General features: G+C 34.7%; 2 protein-coding genes across 3 annotated transcripts in view; one reads left to right on the top strand and one right to left on the bottom strand.

Annotated features, from left to right (window-relative positions):
* Positions 1-6,264, top strand: part of SNAPC3 (small nuclear RNA activating complex, polypeptide 3, 50kDa) — a 36,363-nt gene extending 30,099 nt beyond the window's left edge. The window contains exons 8-10 of the mRNA XM_014542371.1: positions 4,023-4,130; positions 4,616-5,182; positions 6,007-6,264. Coding sequence (XP_014397857.1) covers positions 4,023-4,130; positions 4,616-4,763 — 256 coding nt within the window. The 3' untranslated portion in view covers positions 4,764-5,182; positions 6,007-6,264. The remainder of the gene's footprint in view (positions 1-4,022; positions 4,131-4,615; positions 5,183-6,006) is intronic.
* A 1,422-nt stretch (positions 6,265-7,686) lies between these two features.
* PSIP1 (PC4 and SFRS1 interacting protein 1) overlaps positions 7,687-16,882 on the bottom strand; it is a 41,213-nt gene continuing 32,017 nt past the window's right edge. Inside the window, exons 8-15 of one of the 2 annotated variants that reach the window (XM_005869600.2) lie at positions 16,387-16,615; positions 15,603-15,721; positions 12,940-12,995; positions 12,037-12,107; positions 11,721-11,822; positions 11,393-11,606; positions 10,171-10,276; positions 7,687-9,431 (exon numbers count right to left, since the gene is read on the bottom strand). In XM_005869600.2, coding sequence (XP_005869662.1) covers positions 9,371-9,431; positions 10,171-10,276; positions 11,393-11,606; positions 11,721-11,822; positions 12,037-12,107; positions 12,940-12,995; positions 15,603-15,721; positions 16,387-16,615 — 958 coding nt within the window. In that variant the 3' untranslated portion in view covers positions 7,687-9,370. Of the gene's footprint in view, positions 9,432-10,170; positions 10,277-11,392; positions 11,607-11,720; positions 11,823-12,036; positions 12,108-12,939; positions 12,996-13,695; positions 14,269-15,602; positions 15,722-16,386; positions 16,616-16,882 lie in introns of those variants that run through there. The other variant, XM_005869601.2, reaches the window with a different exon arrangement.

Genomic DNA, 16,882 nt, shown 5'->3' with positions numbered 1-16,882 from the left:
CCCTCTCCAATCTGGGACCCCTCGGGGGATGTCCGACTGCCGGTTTAGGCCCGATCCCATAGAGAGAGACATTGATTAGCTGCAATAGGGATCGGACCTAAACCGGCAGTCGGACATCCCTCTCACAATCCAGGACTGCTGGCTCCCAACCGCTCACCTGCCTGCCTGCCTGATTGCCCCTAACCACTCTGCCTGCCAGCCTGCTCACCCCCTAACCACTCCCCTGCCAGCCCGATTGACACCTAACTGCTCCCCTGCTGGCCGGATCGCCCCCAACTGCCCTCCCCTGCCAGCCTGGTCGCCCCTAACTGCCCTCCTCTGCCGGCCCGGTCACTTCCAACTGCCCTCCCCTGCCAGCCTGGTCCCCCCAAACTGCCCTCTCCTGCTGGCCTGATTGCCCACAACTGCCCTCCCCTGCCGGCCATCTTGTGGCTGTAGGCACCGCCATCTTGGAGGGTGTGGTGGTCAATTAGCATATTCCTTCCTTATTGGCTGTGGGCGCCACCATCTTTGAGGGCAGGGCAGTCAATTAGCATATTCCCTCCTTATTGGCTGTGGGTGCCGCCATGTTTGTGATGGTGTGAGGGTCAATTAGCATATTCACTCTTTATTAGACAGGCTGAGAAATTATTAGAGGGTTATATTTTTCTAAGTACTTTTTTTTTGAATTATTGATTTTTTTACAGAGAGGAAGGGAGAAGGATGGAGAGTTAGAAACACCAATGAGAGAGAGAGACATCGATTAGCTGCCTCCTGCACACCCCCCACTGGGGATGTGCCCACAACCAAGGTACATGCCCTTGGCCGGAATCGAACCTGGGACCCTTCAGTCCACAGGTTGACGCTCTATTCACTGAGCCAAACCAGTCAGGGCTGTAAGTACTTTTTAAAGTGTCTCCATTTGTATACTAGACAGCGTTACTCAGGTAGTAATCATCCAAATTGTATAGCATACAGGCCATTTGCAAATTTGCAGCCATATTCCTCGGTTTCTTGTCTTTTTGCCAAAATTTGTAGGCATTAAAGGGGAACTGGAGAAAGGGAAGAATACTTCTGATATTTGACCAATATAAAGTCTTAATGCTTTCATAAAGATTTTAAGTGGGAAGGACTAAAATAGTTTAAAAATGAGGTTTTAAGCTTAGTTATAAATTTTATATAGCTGGTGGCTTTTCTTTTCCTTATTTAGAACATCTCCATTTATGAGAACAGTATATAGGAAGAAGCCCTGCTCTATCCCCAGTGGGATTCCCTCTGCGAGAAGTTTTCTTGAGGAGCAATGATATACCCATGTATCTGTTATACCAGTAATAGGAACTGATGCATCAGAAACTCCCAGCTTCCTTTTCTTTGGCATCTCTGTTAACAGGCTCCAAACCTCAACCTCTCATTCACTGATTCTCAGGAAGCTACCTGAGGAAGTTCTTCACACAAAGACTTCAGACTTGGAAAAGAAAAGCATGGAATGCAAAACAGAATAGATAAGACATAAAATGAACTCTCAGTATGATGGGAAAGGGAACCCCAGAATGATGGCTGGCTGGCAGAGCAGAACAGTTCCCTTCGAAGTGGTTCTCAACCTTCCTAATGCCGCGACCCTTTCAGTTCCTCATGTTGTGGTGATCCCCCAACCATAAAATTATTTTTTTTTTAAAGTATATTTTATTGATTTTTTACAGAGAGGAAGGGAGAGAGATAGAGAGTTAGAAACATCGATGAGAAACACCGATCACCTGCCTCCTGCACATCTCCCACTGGGGATGTGCCCGCAACCCAGGTACATGCCCCCGACCGGAACCGAACCTGGGACCCTTCAGTCCGCAGGCCAACGCTCTATCCACTGAGCCAAACCAGTTTTGGCCATAAAATTATTTTCGTTGTTACTTCATAACTGTAATTTTGCTACTGTTATGAATTGTAACGTAAATATCTGATATGCAGGATGTATTTTCATTGTTCGGGACCCACAGGTTGAGAACCGCTGCTTCAGAGACTGGAGCAGGATGGATGGCTTGGGAAGTGTGTCCAGAGCTTCTCGACCTCCTGTTGGTGTATACCATATGGAGAATATGTTTACTGCTCTGTCAGAAAGTAGGGAACTGGATTAGTAACAGAACAGTGAAAGCTCAGCACATGGAAACACGAGAGAATTAGTACCTAGAAAACAAAGTGTTACACAGTAAAAGGAATATATAGTCTGTTATGTAGCTTAGATGGTAGTATTGATGCATCGTAATTTAAACATTAAGCATATATTTAACCCAAATTAGAGTAGTTCTGTACAGACATATTGAGCTAAATTAAAAACAATTGTCCCTTGGGTAGAATTTTTGAAGTAAGAGCCAGGAGAGCGCATAAACCTCATAGATTTGTATGAATCTTAAAATTATATACATTTATTTCTTGAATAATGTGTTCTTCAAATTTTGTTCTTGGTTTCTCTTACTTTCCTTACATTTCTTATAGTGTAGGCATATTGCTGCACACAGTGTTATTCCTTAAATTGAGGGCAATTTGGAGTGTGATTTAGACTGTCATTTTCATCTTGCAGATAGATTTAATCATACCATGCCATTCCATCGTTTATTAATTAGTAAACTATTTCAAAAAATTTTATTCGTCAATTTCTGATGGTGAAGTTGATATATTGCTACTCTTTCTTACTTAAAAAAGAATGATAATAAAATTTTATAATGTCAGAGACCAGGAACCATTAGAATACTTCTTGAGCAGCCCCTTCATTTTTCAGATGAAGAATCTGAGGTCCAGCATGGTTAAGGGATTTACCCAAACCCACTCAGCTGATTAGTAGCATAGAGGAGATTAATTTTCACTCACAATATCTTAAACTAGAGTCCTACCAGTTCATATTATACCAGGAATCAGATTTAGATTTTAATAGAGCAGGGGTGGGCAACCTTTTTGTGAATTCGTGCCAAAACCAGCAAAATCTCTGACTCAAAATTCTTCTGCGTGCCAACCCTAATTTTTTGAGAACATGTTACGCCTTCTTGATATCTCTTAAGGAGTTCGTATGTGAGGAACCTTGAAGAAATAATAAAATTCATTCGAGTGACAAAAACACAGTATATGATGATGAAAAATACATTTATTTTTTAATGTATACATGTTATGTAAAATTATTTAAGATGCACCTACACTGAATTTATCTGAAAAATAAAAAAGTCGATATTAAGAAAAAAATTGTAAATGGAAGATTATAAGAGAGGGTTTCGCGTGCCAGCAAGAGTTACTGGCGTGCCATGTTTGGCACGTGTGCCAAGGGTTGCCCACCCCTGTAATAGAGGGTCTAGTAATCAAGAGCTCTGTTGTGACACACAACTAGTTAATCTAGGTAAATAGCTAGATAAAATACTCAAATAAGATCAATTAGTTGCTCAAACTATCCTATATAATAAAAGCCTAATGTGCAAATCAACCAAACGGAGGAAGAACCAGTCACTATGATGTGCACTGACCACCAGGGGACAGACGCTCAACGCAGGAGCTTCCCCCAGAGGGAGGCGACTGGAGGTGACTGCTGGCGAGTGGGTGGTGCTAGACTGGCCAAGGCGGTGCCAGTGGGGGTCCCCCAACCACCCCGCTGGTTGCCCCACAGATCAGCCCTGATCGCCGGCTAGGCCTAGGGACCCTACCCGTGTATAAATTTTGTGCACCGGGCCTCTAGTGTTCTAAAAAAGGTACTAAGTTTTAAGTAAAGCAAGGATTCTGTGATGGAATATATTCAAGAAATGCTGTATATAGCATCTCAGTCACCGTGCATGTTACCATGAAGGGATTTGGGAAGTTCCATAGAAAGCATTTTTTGATCCAAAATGCTCTTTTGGAGAAAGTGTTTCATGGAACACAATTTGGTCAAACCTTGTGTGCAAGTCAATGTATATTAAAAACTTTTATGAGCAAAAATTTAAAAAATATACCTACTATGTTGTATGATTCTTTGCAAATCACAGAAATTTGTATAATTTAGTAGCTTCATTTATTTTTCTCATGTATAAAAGGCTTGTGCATCGAGATGACTGCTTGGATAGAACACTTTATCCCCTTCTTATCAAGAAGCATTGGCTATGGACCAGAAAATGTTTTGTTTGTAAAATGTACACAGCCAGGTAAAGGGGTTTTTTTTTTTTTTTTTTTTTTTTTTTTCAGAAGTATTGATTTTCAGTAGTTGAGTATTTTTTACTTTGGTATTTCAGTATTTTTCTGAGGTGAAACTGAGGGCTTATACTTTGGAGTGTAAGTAATATAAAGGGTTTTCCTATTTAGTAGGGAAGTGCTGCAGAACAGTTTAATAGATTACAACTGCATTTTAAAACATCTATAGCAGAAGTCCAGGGATAGGTCAAAAGTTTAGTTGACAATGTACAGTGTCATCAGGGAACCATGTGGTGTTTCTCCATTAGTTGCCCTTTTGCCTTGTAGAGTATTGCTAGTGATATGTCTGTATATATGTACAGAAAATCCTATAAAAGATTATAATTATGAATAAGATAGGATAAGAAGTTAATACTGGGAATGTTATATTTACATATTACAAGTCATAATTCACAGCAAGAGAAAGTTGATTATGATCTTTTTTTTTTTTAAACCACAGATGGGTGACCAACAATGACAGTTTTGCACCAGATGATCCATGTTTCTTTTGTGATGCTTGCTTCCGAATGCTTCACTATGACTCAGAAGGCAACAAACTGGGGGAATTCCTCGCTTATCCTTATGTTGATCCTGGAACCTTTAATTAACCAATAAAAAGTGTACACTCTAGGAGCATGATCAACCTGACACCATCAGCTAGTTACCCCTACTCCACCCCCAAAATTTGAAATTACAGATTTTCTTATAAAGTAACTTGATTGTATTTAAATGCTTAAAAATATATTTTACTATTTATCACACAATATAGTTCTTATTCAGTTCAGTGCATTTTGCCCATCTTAAGTGTATTTATCTTACAGAAGGAGCGCTTTATATATTGAATACAAATCCTTTGCCATCTATATGTATTCTGATTTTCTCCCAGTCTGTGGCTTGCCTATTCATTGTATCCTCAATGCTTTTTTGCTAATCATTAGCAAAATTCAATTAATGTTACATCAAGTGGTGGAAGTACTTGGAAAATTATTTGAAGAATGTGAACACCATATATCATGAGGCTTCCAAGGTAAAGATTTTTCAAATATCTAATAAAAATTAGGAAGAATAAAAGTAGATTATTTAATAAATACAATATTAATAGCTATTGTGTAATTTAATCTCACAGAGGACTCTTGTTTTGGTAGAAAGTATGTACAATAAACATTTTATTTTAAAATATATTGATTTCGGTGAGGGAGAGGGAGATAGAAACATCAGTGATGAGAATCATTGATCAGCTGCCTCCTGCACACCCAACTTTGCAACCCTGGCATATGCCCTGACCAAGAATCGAAACATGACCTCCTGGTTCATAGGTCGACACTCAACCACTGAGCCATGCTGGCCAGGCAGTACAGTAAAAACTTTAATAGTAGACTCAGATCTTGAATATATACTCATAGCTTTACAGAAGTACCATTTATATTAAAGCTTCATTTCTTGACTTTGTGAATCAAATGGTATGAGTTTAAAGTGTATGTCGATTTAATGTTTTTATGATTCAAAGATTTCATGTACTGTGACTACCGGGACATGGAAAATCAAGATCCTATGGATTGCTAGCTCTGGTTCACTTATTCTTGGGCAATACTACTCAGTATTTGGTATATAAAAAGAAAACACAAGCGTTTTTTCTGCTCAGCTCTTCATTCTTTTGGCTCCCTGACTATGATAATTCTATTTATTCTCTTCTCTCATTCTGGGCCAAACAGCAACTATGATAAATTCCAAGGTCTAGATCATCAAGGAAATTGTAGCTCCTATTTTGAAATGTTTTCTGGAAACCTTTAAAAATTTTTTTTTTTTTGGTAGGAAATTAAAATGTTATTTAAAACTTCACTTTCCTTCTAGGTTATATTTATAAATTCAACTGAATTCTGCACTCCCTGGATGGGTAAGAACAGATATTTACCATAGAAATAAACTGATGAAGCCTCTAAGCCTATGTGTTTTAAAGGTTGGCAGTAAAATGTTTTATGGACTTAAATGCAACATACCCAATTAAGTCTATTGGTGTCAAGACCACAGCACCTGTTTCTGGTATGTCTAGCGGTGTATTCACTGATTTCAGTCAGTACACCAGATAATATAAATAACTAAGCAGTTGGTCCCAATAAGCTATTGCCTAAATCTTTACTTTCATGTTTCCAACGATGCTAAATTGTACTGATTTAAAATTCTGCTGGAAAACCAGATTTACCCAATTCCTCAAAGTTCCACAGGTTAAAAACGAATTTATTGTTAAACTGCGTTCCTTATAGGTTTACATTAGTATTTTTTTTTTACTCATTTTCATCACTTCATATTCTCAAAACCAAAATTCCAGAAATTATCATAACAGAAGCATTAATCCATGTCTGGTGCCAATCAATTTATTTTAGTGGATAAAGAAGATTGTTAGTTAAAATAATACTATTATTGAAATTCTTGTTTTACCATTTACTTAGAATATTATCCTGCTTCTTAAGGTTAATTTTTTCACCAATGTTACAAAGGCTTAGATATCTGCTCTCATTTTCTTGTAAAATCTAAAAGGCTAATCCAACCAAGTTACTCCCAGAATTTGTCAATGTATTATATATCAGTTAAATAGATCTCCCAGCTTTCACACAGGCATAAAACATATCTTGTGTCAGGGATTTTATAGCTGCAAATTTCAGTATTAAATACAACATGACTAAAGTTACTTATTTTATCGAATGAAGAAAACAAATGTGAAAATGTAATCAACTTGAATTAACATCCTCTGTATTTAGAAACGAATTAGATTTTGATATAATAATGGATATAGCCATGCACAAAATCTGTCTATAAAAGCAATGCCTATTTCCTTAAACATCTTTTTCAGGCTTCAGTACCCTTTAAGGATAATTTGACATTTATTCCAATCACATCACAATGTCTATCATCTCTAAGGTTATACGCAGCACAAATCTGAACACATTTCTGCCAATACAGTCGGTTCTTAAGGTGTAATTATGGATTTGCTGTTTCCAATAGATCACCCTTTCTCTGGCCAGTCCAGTGGGACAAAAGTTGTTACTGAAGCCTTCAGAGCCCTGTAGAAGCTTTTGCTCTTGTACAGGCCATCTCATCTTGACCTGGTGTCTTCAACCAGGTAAGTGTGTGAGTCTATTTTATTACCCTACTACTTGAAACCACATGACATAATAACAGTTATAAGGCTGAAGGTATTCCAGTCAAGCTGTTTACACAGATAAAGTCTGATTCAGGTTCTCTGATTCAGATGGTACTTCTGAAAGTTTTCCAAAGCATGTGAGAAAACCAACAATTGATTCTGCTGAGTCATGCCTAATTTACTCTGTTCTTGATAATTAATTGTATGACTTTTTCTTAAGAGTTCTGAGATTTCGTGACTCGTTGACAAAATTTCTTGAAATGAGGATTAAGATAGAGAAAGCAACTGTGTTTTAACACCACATAAATCCTAACTGGTTAGAGCGTGGTAAGTTGAACATACTCTTGTTAAGCTATTAAGTCCTACTGGCTCACAGAAAAAAAAAGGGAGGGTGAACAAAAATAACATTACCTTTATTTTTGACATTTTGAGCTTGTTAGTTTCCCTGTTTCTCCAAACAACATGATATCTATGACGACGTTAACTAAGAAATTACTCCCTTGGAAGTAAATCCAGAATTCCAACACATTTTTGTACATAGCAAAGAAGTAATTTACTAGTACAGTTTAATAAAAAAATTCTTTAATCAAAAGAAGTTTACATGTTGACACTTATGGCTTTACTAGAATAATCTGTCCAAATTTTAATTGTGCTAAGGATCAAACACATATAATAGCAAAAGTTCCCTCAAAACATACTGAGTCCTAGCTTCCATTTTAAGACCTCTCAAAATTAAAATTCCAACTACTGAAATAATTTAACTCTTCATCAATCGATGAAAACAAAATTATCTGAGCAGTCAAAACATACAATGTATGCCACATGCAAACACTTAAGCATTAAAAGCCTTTTCTCCATATTCATCGTTTCAAAACAGAAGTATATTTTAGCTACTAAAAACCAACTGACCTCATCAAATAATCTTAGAAATACTATCTGTTAAAAGTTAGCCTTAAGTCTTTTGGGTTACTTGGTTCACCCTGATTTATTCCATATAAGTGAATGTTCAGAGTATAAAAAAAGCCAAACGCCACTCCTTTGTTTACTGCCTCAAAGCAGCGAATATTTCCATTTTTGCAGTCCTGTCACATGTATGATCTGGAAATAAACAAAATTCCTTTTGATATGGCCATTTTCAAATAGGTTAGTTTCCTTATATATTAGTTACTGTATAAGCATCATGGGTTGTTTTCCAATTAAAAAAAATACTCCTCAGTGACTTTAATGGGTGGCTTTTTAAAAAAATTCAGAAATGTCTCAAAAATAAACTTATTTAGTTTTCAGTTTCAGCTATACAGTACATGTAAAGGATCTTATTAGATGGCTGAACCCTAGAGCCAGATTCATTCCTGTATACAGCCATTCTGCTCTCTGCAGGAAAGTCATGTGACTGCTAAGTTCCCAGCCACAAAATTAAATTAGCTTCTAAAGTTAACATTGAGTTTTGTACCTTGTGGAACTGTTAGTTCAATGTCAGTTGGATATCTAGTTGTCATACAAAAAGGCATACAGACCACACATTGTTACAAAGCAGCAGATAATATCACACAATGTAGACTTGAGATTAATTTTAGATAGCAGGGAGTAATTATATAGAACTAATATTTTATCTACCATAAAAATGTGTAACCTACAAAAACCACAAACAGTGAAAAGACAGTCTGGTAAATCCAAGTTTGTAAAAACTATGCACAAAACCCACCGTATTGGGAAAAGAGGAAATTTTATACAAGTAGCAGTTTTAAAAATGTAACTTTTTTCTACTATCAATTACACATTAACATACATACACTAATTAAAAATATGCTACAACCAATGTCTTGAAAAGCAGCTCAACATTTCCTAAATGACTTTTCCCTCACATTTACTGTATAATGGAGCTGTTAATACTGCACAAGTACAATTAAGCAATGTTTAATTACTTTTAAACAAAGATAAAGGCATTTCCTCCCTAAAACAAGTTTTAAACATCAAAACCTATGTTTATAAAAATTTAAAACTTTCAGCAGTCTAAATATTTCTAATGAAAACCATTACAAACTTCTCAAATGTTCTTTATATTCCAGGTATGTCAACCTAGTTATCTAGCGCAGAATCCTTCAGAGATATTTCAGTCTCTCTCTCTTCACTGGATGGCCTAAAGAAAAGTGGGGGGAAAAAGGTGTGACAACTGGGATTAGGGGATTTTTTTTTTTAAATCACCAAAGATTCAGTTATTATTTTTGGTTGAAACTTTTCTTTTACCATGTTCTATCTTCCCAATAATATGCAGATCAAGCACTGTATCTCAGGGAAGCATCAGGCCCTTTCTATCATTTCCTGCTTTAAAATGAGTTTCTTTAGAGAACATGAAAATGTTATATGCCTGTGATACCAACATATTACCATCTTTATTGAAAAGACGGGATGTTACACACAGACAGGATTTCCCTGAATTTCAGAATTAGAAGGGATGCTTGATTCCTAGTCTTATTATACAGTGGAACAAACCAAGAACTTGGTAACCATGGTTCCATATCTAGAGTGGGTATCATAATACAAAATATCCTGAGATTCTAGATTTAATTTTTTATTATCCTGTCACAATTCAAGAAAGTATGAACATAAGTCATTATTAAAGATATATTTAGTTAACTTAGTCCAAGAAAGAACAGTTATTTTTTAAAGACTGGATTCCTGCCTACCTATTCCCTTGAATACAGTGGCAAATTAGTGGGAAATAAAGATTTTTTATGATTTTGCCTTTTTGATTTGCATCTTGTTTACTGAATACAGGAACTGAATGATCAAAATATAATCCCTTCTACAACCAACCTTGGAACAATGATGTGATTTAAAAAGCAAACACATTACAACCCATTAAAACATGTCCTCACTTTTTCTTACTGCTGGTCTCATCTTTGCTTTCTTCATTGCTATCTCCATTATGTTGTGGTTGATTACTGTCTTGAGCATCAGATCCTCCATTTAGAGTCTTTGAACCTTTAGAAGGAGTCCAATGAAAAAACTGTTAGAGCTCCTAATACTTTAGATATCCTCTAAAGATCAAAGTCAAAAATAAAACATGGCCCTGAAATTTCTAATACTTAATCTGTTTTATCTGTAATCCTTAGGGTAGAGCTGAGGCACACAGTAAGAAGCAGGGTTGCTGCACATATTCACAGGAACAGGTTATCAGCAAGAGGGTAGTACAACTCTTTGGAGCATTATGATTCAATATATTTCTCAGAAAAAAAAAATCTCATACAGCATTACTGATATTTTAGAACAAAAAATGTCAAAAATAGTACTAACATGATTTTGTGCCCTATTACTAAGTAAACAATAAGGGCTTCCATGTAAACTTAACTAAGAACACCTATATATATTCCCTAATAAATGAGCACAATATCCTTCTGAATGTTGGTTTCTACATTAAGCAGCTGCTGCTAAGACTTTCAATAACACGAAATTTCGGGTACTGATTCTGTTTTAAGAGTCTATCACAGATAACATCCTAAAATACTTAAGGTTCAAATGGCATTATCCAGAATTTGCTTTGATATAATCTTCAGGGGTGTCACAGAAAAACGTGATGGGGCTATACGATAGCAATGGTCACTTGTTGTATAACTGCTCAAGTTGGTGATAGAGGGACATAGAAAGTTCATTTCTCTTTTGTGTAGGTAAGAAATTTTTCCTAATTTCAATTAAGGAAATAACTACTAATAGTGTTGATCCCTGAACAACATTGGGTTCGAACTGTAGTATTTCAATGAATACTGTAAATATATTTTCTCTTTATGTTTTCATAATTTTCTTTTCTCAATCTTACTTTAAGAATATAGTATATAATACATACACAAATTATGTGTTAGTTGACTGTTAACGTTAAGGCTTCCAGTCAACAGTAGGCTATTAGTAGTTAAGTTTTGGGGGGAGTCAAAAGTTCTCTGTGGATTTTTTACTGCAAAGGGGGTTGGCACCCCTCACGCCCACATTGTTCTGCTATATGCAGAAGAGACCTTTCCGTAATTTAATGTAGATAAGGTATTAATGAGATATATCAAAGCCATTTTCTTAAAAGCGGTCCCAACAAAGAATTTACCACACACATACCTGTTTGTTCCTTTTCTAGCTTTTTGTTTGGCCCTTTCTTCCCTTGATCTTTGGTTTTATTTGCTTCTTCATGCTGTCTTTGTTCGGCAAGAGATTTATTCAGCACCTGTGTGATTACTGAATCTCCTTCACCAACCAAAAACATGTTCTTAAACTTGTTATACAACATGGTAGATTTTTCCATGATAATCTGACTCACTTTGAATCGTCGTATCTAAGAAAACAAAATACATTCATAATTATTTTCCCAATTGATTTTTAAATGTTACTTTTTAATGAAGTTGGTTTTGAGGAAATTTAAAAATCGGCATGACTTAAGATCACTTACTTTTTTCAGTGTTGTAATCATCTCAGTGTGTTTCTGAGCTTGTTGCATTGTGACCTGAAGTGAAGCTAGTTCATCCAAGGCCTCAATACATCTGTCCACATCCTTTATAAAATAGTAATTTTATAACTGTTAATTACCACAACCTTTATGACCTATTTTTAAATATTTCTTTTAAAATTTCAAATAACAAGGAAGTATAAAATAACCAGTGATAGTCCCTTTTACCTATAATTTATCCATATTTATAAAAAAACCATGTGAGAAAATGTGAAGCTATAAAAGCAGCACTGTATTTTTAAATGAGATAAACACTTACAAGATTATCAATTTTGAGTGAATTTTTTATTTCAGCATGTATCCTTTGAAGTCGAGAATCCATTGATGTTTCTATAAATTAAAATGTGAAACAGTAAATAGTTTTTCCAAAACCAGTTTTTCTGTATAACATAAGCAAAGTATAATGGAAAGATTTGGTGAACTTTTTAAATGTTCTTTATCTTCCTGCATCACTAAGAAGCTATCTGTCGTTCTTAGTATTTGGTTTAGAAAAGCAACATTCATTATATAAGAGAAAACTCGCCATCTAGCTTCGTATTTATAAAATAAGCAGTCCGTACCCAATAGACTCTTAATTTTTAAACATCTGCTTCACCTTACACGTTTAAGGAAAAACACAATTTCTATCTGAAACCATATTTGTCAAAAAATGGGAAAATACCTAGCTTTTGGCAATGTTACAAAAATTTGACTTATCAAATAATGAGCATTAAAATAAATGACTCCTGCCCTAACCGGTTTGGCTCAGTGGATAGAGCGTCAGCCTGTGGACTCAAGGGTCCCAGGTTCAATTCCGGTCAAGGGCATGTACCTTGGTTGCGGGCACATCCCCAGTGGGGAGTGTGCAGAAGGCAACTGATCGATGTTTCTCTATCATTGATGTTTCTCTATCATTGATGTTTCTAACTCTCTATCCCTCTCCCTTCCTCTCTGTAAAAAATCAATAAAATATATTTAAAAAATAAAATAAATGACTCCTTAGCAAGTTCACCTGATTATATACTTATAATACAAGGCAATGTATATAGACTCCATTAGGGACTTAAAATTTACTTGTAGGATTTAAGAACATGAAATGACGTATTTCAAAACCTACACATAAAGTTTTATGATTTCCTTTCTATGTATAACTTAAATCATCTTAGAAAGTGAAATAACTAACCTCGCTTCTTCTCCACTTTCTTAACTTCTGGCTTCTTTCCTTCATCTTTATTCTGCCTATCAAATGTTAACACAGATATTTGAAAACATTGGAACTTTGTGATAGATTATCAAATATTCACAATCCCTTATGTAAAGTTAAAATTTTTTTCTTTAAAATAGTAAGTCAATAGCCTAGATCACAGAGTTCTAATTCTTAGAACTCTGCAATGCCATAGGATTGCTATAAATATAAGCAAACTTGTAAAAACATGCTAAAATAATCTAATGGTCTATTGTTTCATTGGCATCACAAATAAAATTTTAATAGTTGCCATGGTAAAATTTTTTTCCAACAGTAAATTGTGTATTGTTGCAAGACCAGTATTATCAGGGCCAATTGACAGGCCATAGTGAAAAGAGAATTATAATTGTTTCATAAATTCCACATCACACTTACTTTAAAAAGTAACATATTATAAAAGACTGATTTAATTATTCCCATATCTCCGAAGGTTAATTTCAGGGGTTTGAAGTTCATTTCCACATTAAATAGATGTTTAAAAGATAATACTGTTTTATAAAAATGTTTTTGCCAACATGTCAAGCTTAGATGATATTTACTAACATTTACATACCATTTCACAAATGAAAAGGTACTGTGCTACTGTAAATAACCATTTAAAATGAATTATTAATTTCTAGTACCTTGGCTTGGAGTTTGAGCCTTATAAACATTCAAATAGACAAGAACAAAAAATATCTAAAAATCAGGGTGTTTTTTTAAAAAAAACTTTATTTTAAAATTTTGGTTACAGTTTCATTTTTGTTCTTAACAAGGCTATGTTTAATCTCTCAGGATTAAAAAAACAATTAAGATTCTAAAGAATTAAACAACAAAGGAATGTCAAGGGAAGGGCACAACTACCCCATTGTCTGGGGTATGATAGCTATTCCAGTTTAACACCTAACTTCAAAACAAAATTAAAGTTTATATTTTCTAAATGAAATAATGTACAACCACCATCTTTTCAGCTTATTCTAATTTTCATACACAAAGCTTCATTTTAAGCTTGGAAAAAACTTTTTGCCGACCTTAGTATGTAGTGTGTACCTTACAGAAAATTTAACAATCGTAACACAGTATTAATGCCATTAATGAAGTCCTCAATTTAGTATCTGGAACATTCTTCCATCAAAGGGGGGGAAGGGGAAATTCAGTCCAATGAGTCTGTCTCAAGATCTTCATCTCTTGTTTGCTCCACTTGTATTTTCTTTTCAGTAACTGGATTAATGCTTTGAGCCCAAAATGAGATATATTTTTTATTACTGTAGATTACATGTTGTTTGGCTGGGAATACAATACAATAAACTTTATTTTGCATAATGCATTTCACACAAGCTGCATCTGAAATGCTTTACAGAGCAAAACTGTCCAAGTACAAAGTTTGTAATAACAGGAGAAGGAAAGAAAACACAAATATTAGAATTTGAGAAAGTTACATTCGGAGGACATTCAAAAAGAAACTGAAACACAAAGATAACGTTGGATTATTAAGGAAGGATTGGGCTAGATTTTTTACTAAGCAATAGCTAATTCTGTATCTTAATTTGGAGAGCACAATAAAGTTAAAAACAAACAATGCAACAACTTTTCAGTGAAAGGATTGAAAAGGACAGGAAGAAAAAATAACTAATAGTCACAGAAATGGTCAAAGTCTAGTCTAACAGATAAAAGGGAGTAACATGTCTGAGCTTTAGGTAAGTTTTTATTACTCCCTCAAGCAGCTGAAACCACTTATATATCCTCCAAACTAAGAAAGCAGATGGTCAAATGCTGCACTTGTAAAGAACGACTTTTGGCTTACAAATATATGAAGAAAAAGCACAAATTTAAGAGTACTCTAAAGAATTACTGCTTATCATTAAGTCTCTTAGTGACGTAGAGCATGTTTTTAAAATCACCTCACTAAAAATAAGTTTAGTCAGAATAATGCCAGAGAAATATTTTTCAGAGAAAGAACTCAGAAATGAGTCTAAAGACTGTCATTTGTCTAGGAAAACAAATGTAACACATGAAGCCTAATTATCATTGCCATTGCTGTTTTCCTTCCAATCAAATTATTTTGTAGAATAAAATTAAAGGGGAAAATTCCCTATGTTAAGTATATATTCAAGTATGAGAACTTTAAGAGAAATCAGCTTTGAACTTGATTTATATTATACACATCTAATGCAAACCCTGTCAGCCTTTAGATTTACTTTTACTGGCTTTTGGGTTTCCAACTGTGCTTTTGTTATTTTTGCTGGTCTTTTGAGGGTGGCCTGCTGGTGGTATGACAATAAGGATATTTCTTTCATTCCACTCTGTCTGTATTTAACGTTATACAAATAAATAGTAGAGGATGAAGACACTTTCTACAGAGCCACTAACAGTAAAATCTTATCTGCAATTTGAGTTTAAATTAAAAATACAAAGGGTGATTACCCTCAGTAAATTTCATCCTCTTACTTAGAAAAGGGAGCCTAAAGCATAATTATCATCATATACTAAAGTTTTTTTCATATCACATGGGTAAAGTCACTTTAAAAAGGCTTCTTAAGGTCTGGAAAATGAGATCCCATTGTTTAAAAATGTCATGCTAGCTTTAGAAAAGTCAAAATTTAGAATAAGAAAATACTTACTGCTCAGTTTCCATTTGTTCCTCTTGCTTGCGTTTTCTATCTGCTGCTTCTTTCTCATGTTGGCCTTTCAGCATATTCCTCCTATGAGCGGCCTGAAAGTTTCTTCCACCTTTTCTCTTCTGTTTTGAGAATTAGGATGGATTTAGCTCATCTCAGAATTATACATGTTTTTGCCAACTTTAACTCTTTATGATTTTGGGAACTAAAATCTATTTTCTGCACTGCTATAGGAGTGATGATCTTTGCTTAAAATGAAGTATGTCTGTACCTTACTGGTTTAGTGACAACTACACCGCTCAATCTATCCAATTTGAAATTTTGGGCTTCTAAAGTGTTAAGTAATCATATAAAAATAAATAAAGTACCTATACAACCTGGGTCTACAGATCTCCAAGGGTATACAAAGAAAAGGACACATAGCTTAAACAAAATTCCTAAGCCAATAGGCACCCAAATAAAGAGCGTAGGCCTAAAGAGTAGTAAGAATTTCACTGAAAACTAGATCCTATTAACCAATGTCACCCCCCTAAATTTAATTTTTAAAAAGTTTATAACACTTAATATCATATAATTTTGAAGAGGTAAGATAAATTTAGAATGCACAGTAAATTAAAGTTTAAAATATGCTTTTAAACATAGCTAACTCAAGTTTATTCAGAAAGATAAAGAAATTCAGTTTAACTTTTAATCACATTTATTGGCTTTCTCAAAGATACTAAGGTTCAATAAGAACTACTTATCAAACTAAAAACAAATATTTTATTTGATAGTTAAAACATCCTACCTTTTCACCTTCTTGATCATCTCCTTCCTCTTCAGAATCAGAGGTTGACGTAACCCCTGTTTTAGCTAAGTTTTTCCTTTTAGATTCAAGTTCCTTCTTCCCCTCCTTTTTGTCTGGCTCTTTTCTTGGCTTATCTTCTTCCTTCTGGCCCTCTTCATCCTTTTTAAGCTGCTTTTTAGATTGTTTTTCCTCTTGCCCCTTTTTCTTACTTTTGTCTTCTTCAGTTACCCTATTTAAGAGAATGCAACCATGGAAAATAAACTTTTATGTAAATTAATACTTATCATTCAACTAAACTCTCTCAGTCAGCCGAATAAGTGTTTTTAGAAAACAATAAGCTATAATTTATTTGTATTTAAATATTTGTATTTACTTATTTTTAAAATAAGTAAAATATAACTGAAAGTCCATCACCCAGTCACAAAAGGAAAAGAACATCCTTTTAATAGAAATTACAAGATTCAAAAACTATAGTGTCATTAGGCTAACGGCAAAG

The sequence above is a fragment of the Myotis brandtii genome, unplaced genomic scaffold (genome assembly GCF_000412655.1).
Source record: "Myotis brandtii unplaced genomic scaffold, ASM41265v1 scaffold30, whole genome shotgun sequence".
Taxonomy (NCBI): Eukaryota; Metazoa; Chordata; class Mammalia; order Chiroptera; family Vespertilionidae; genus Myotis; species Myotis brandtii.
Note: the sequence above shows the minus strand (reverse complement) of the source record. Positions and strands in the feature narration are given on the sequence as shown.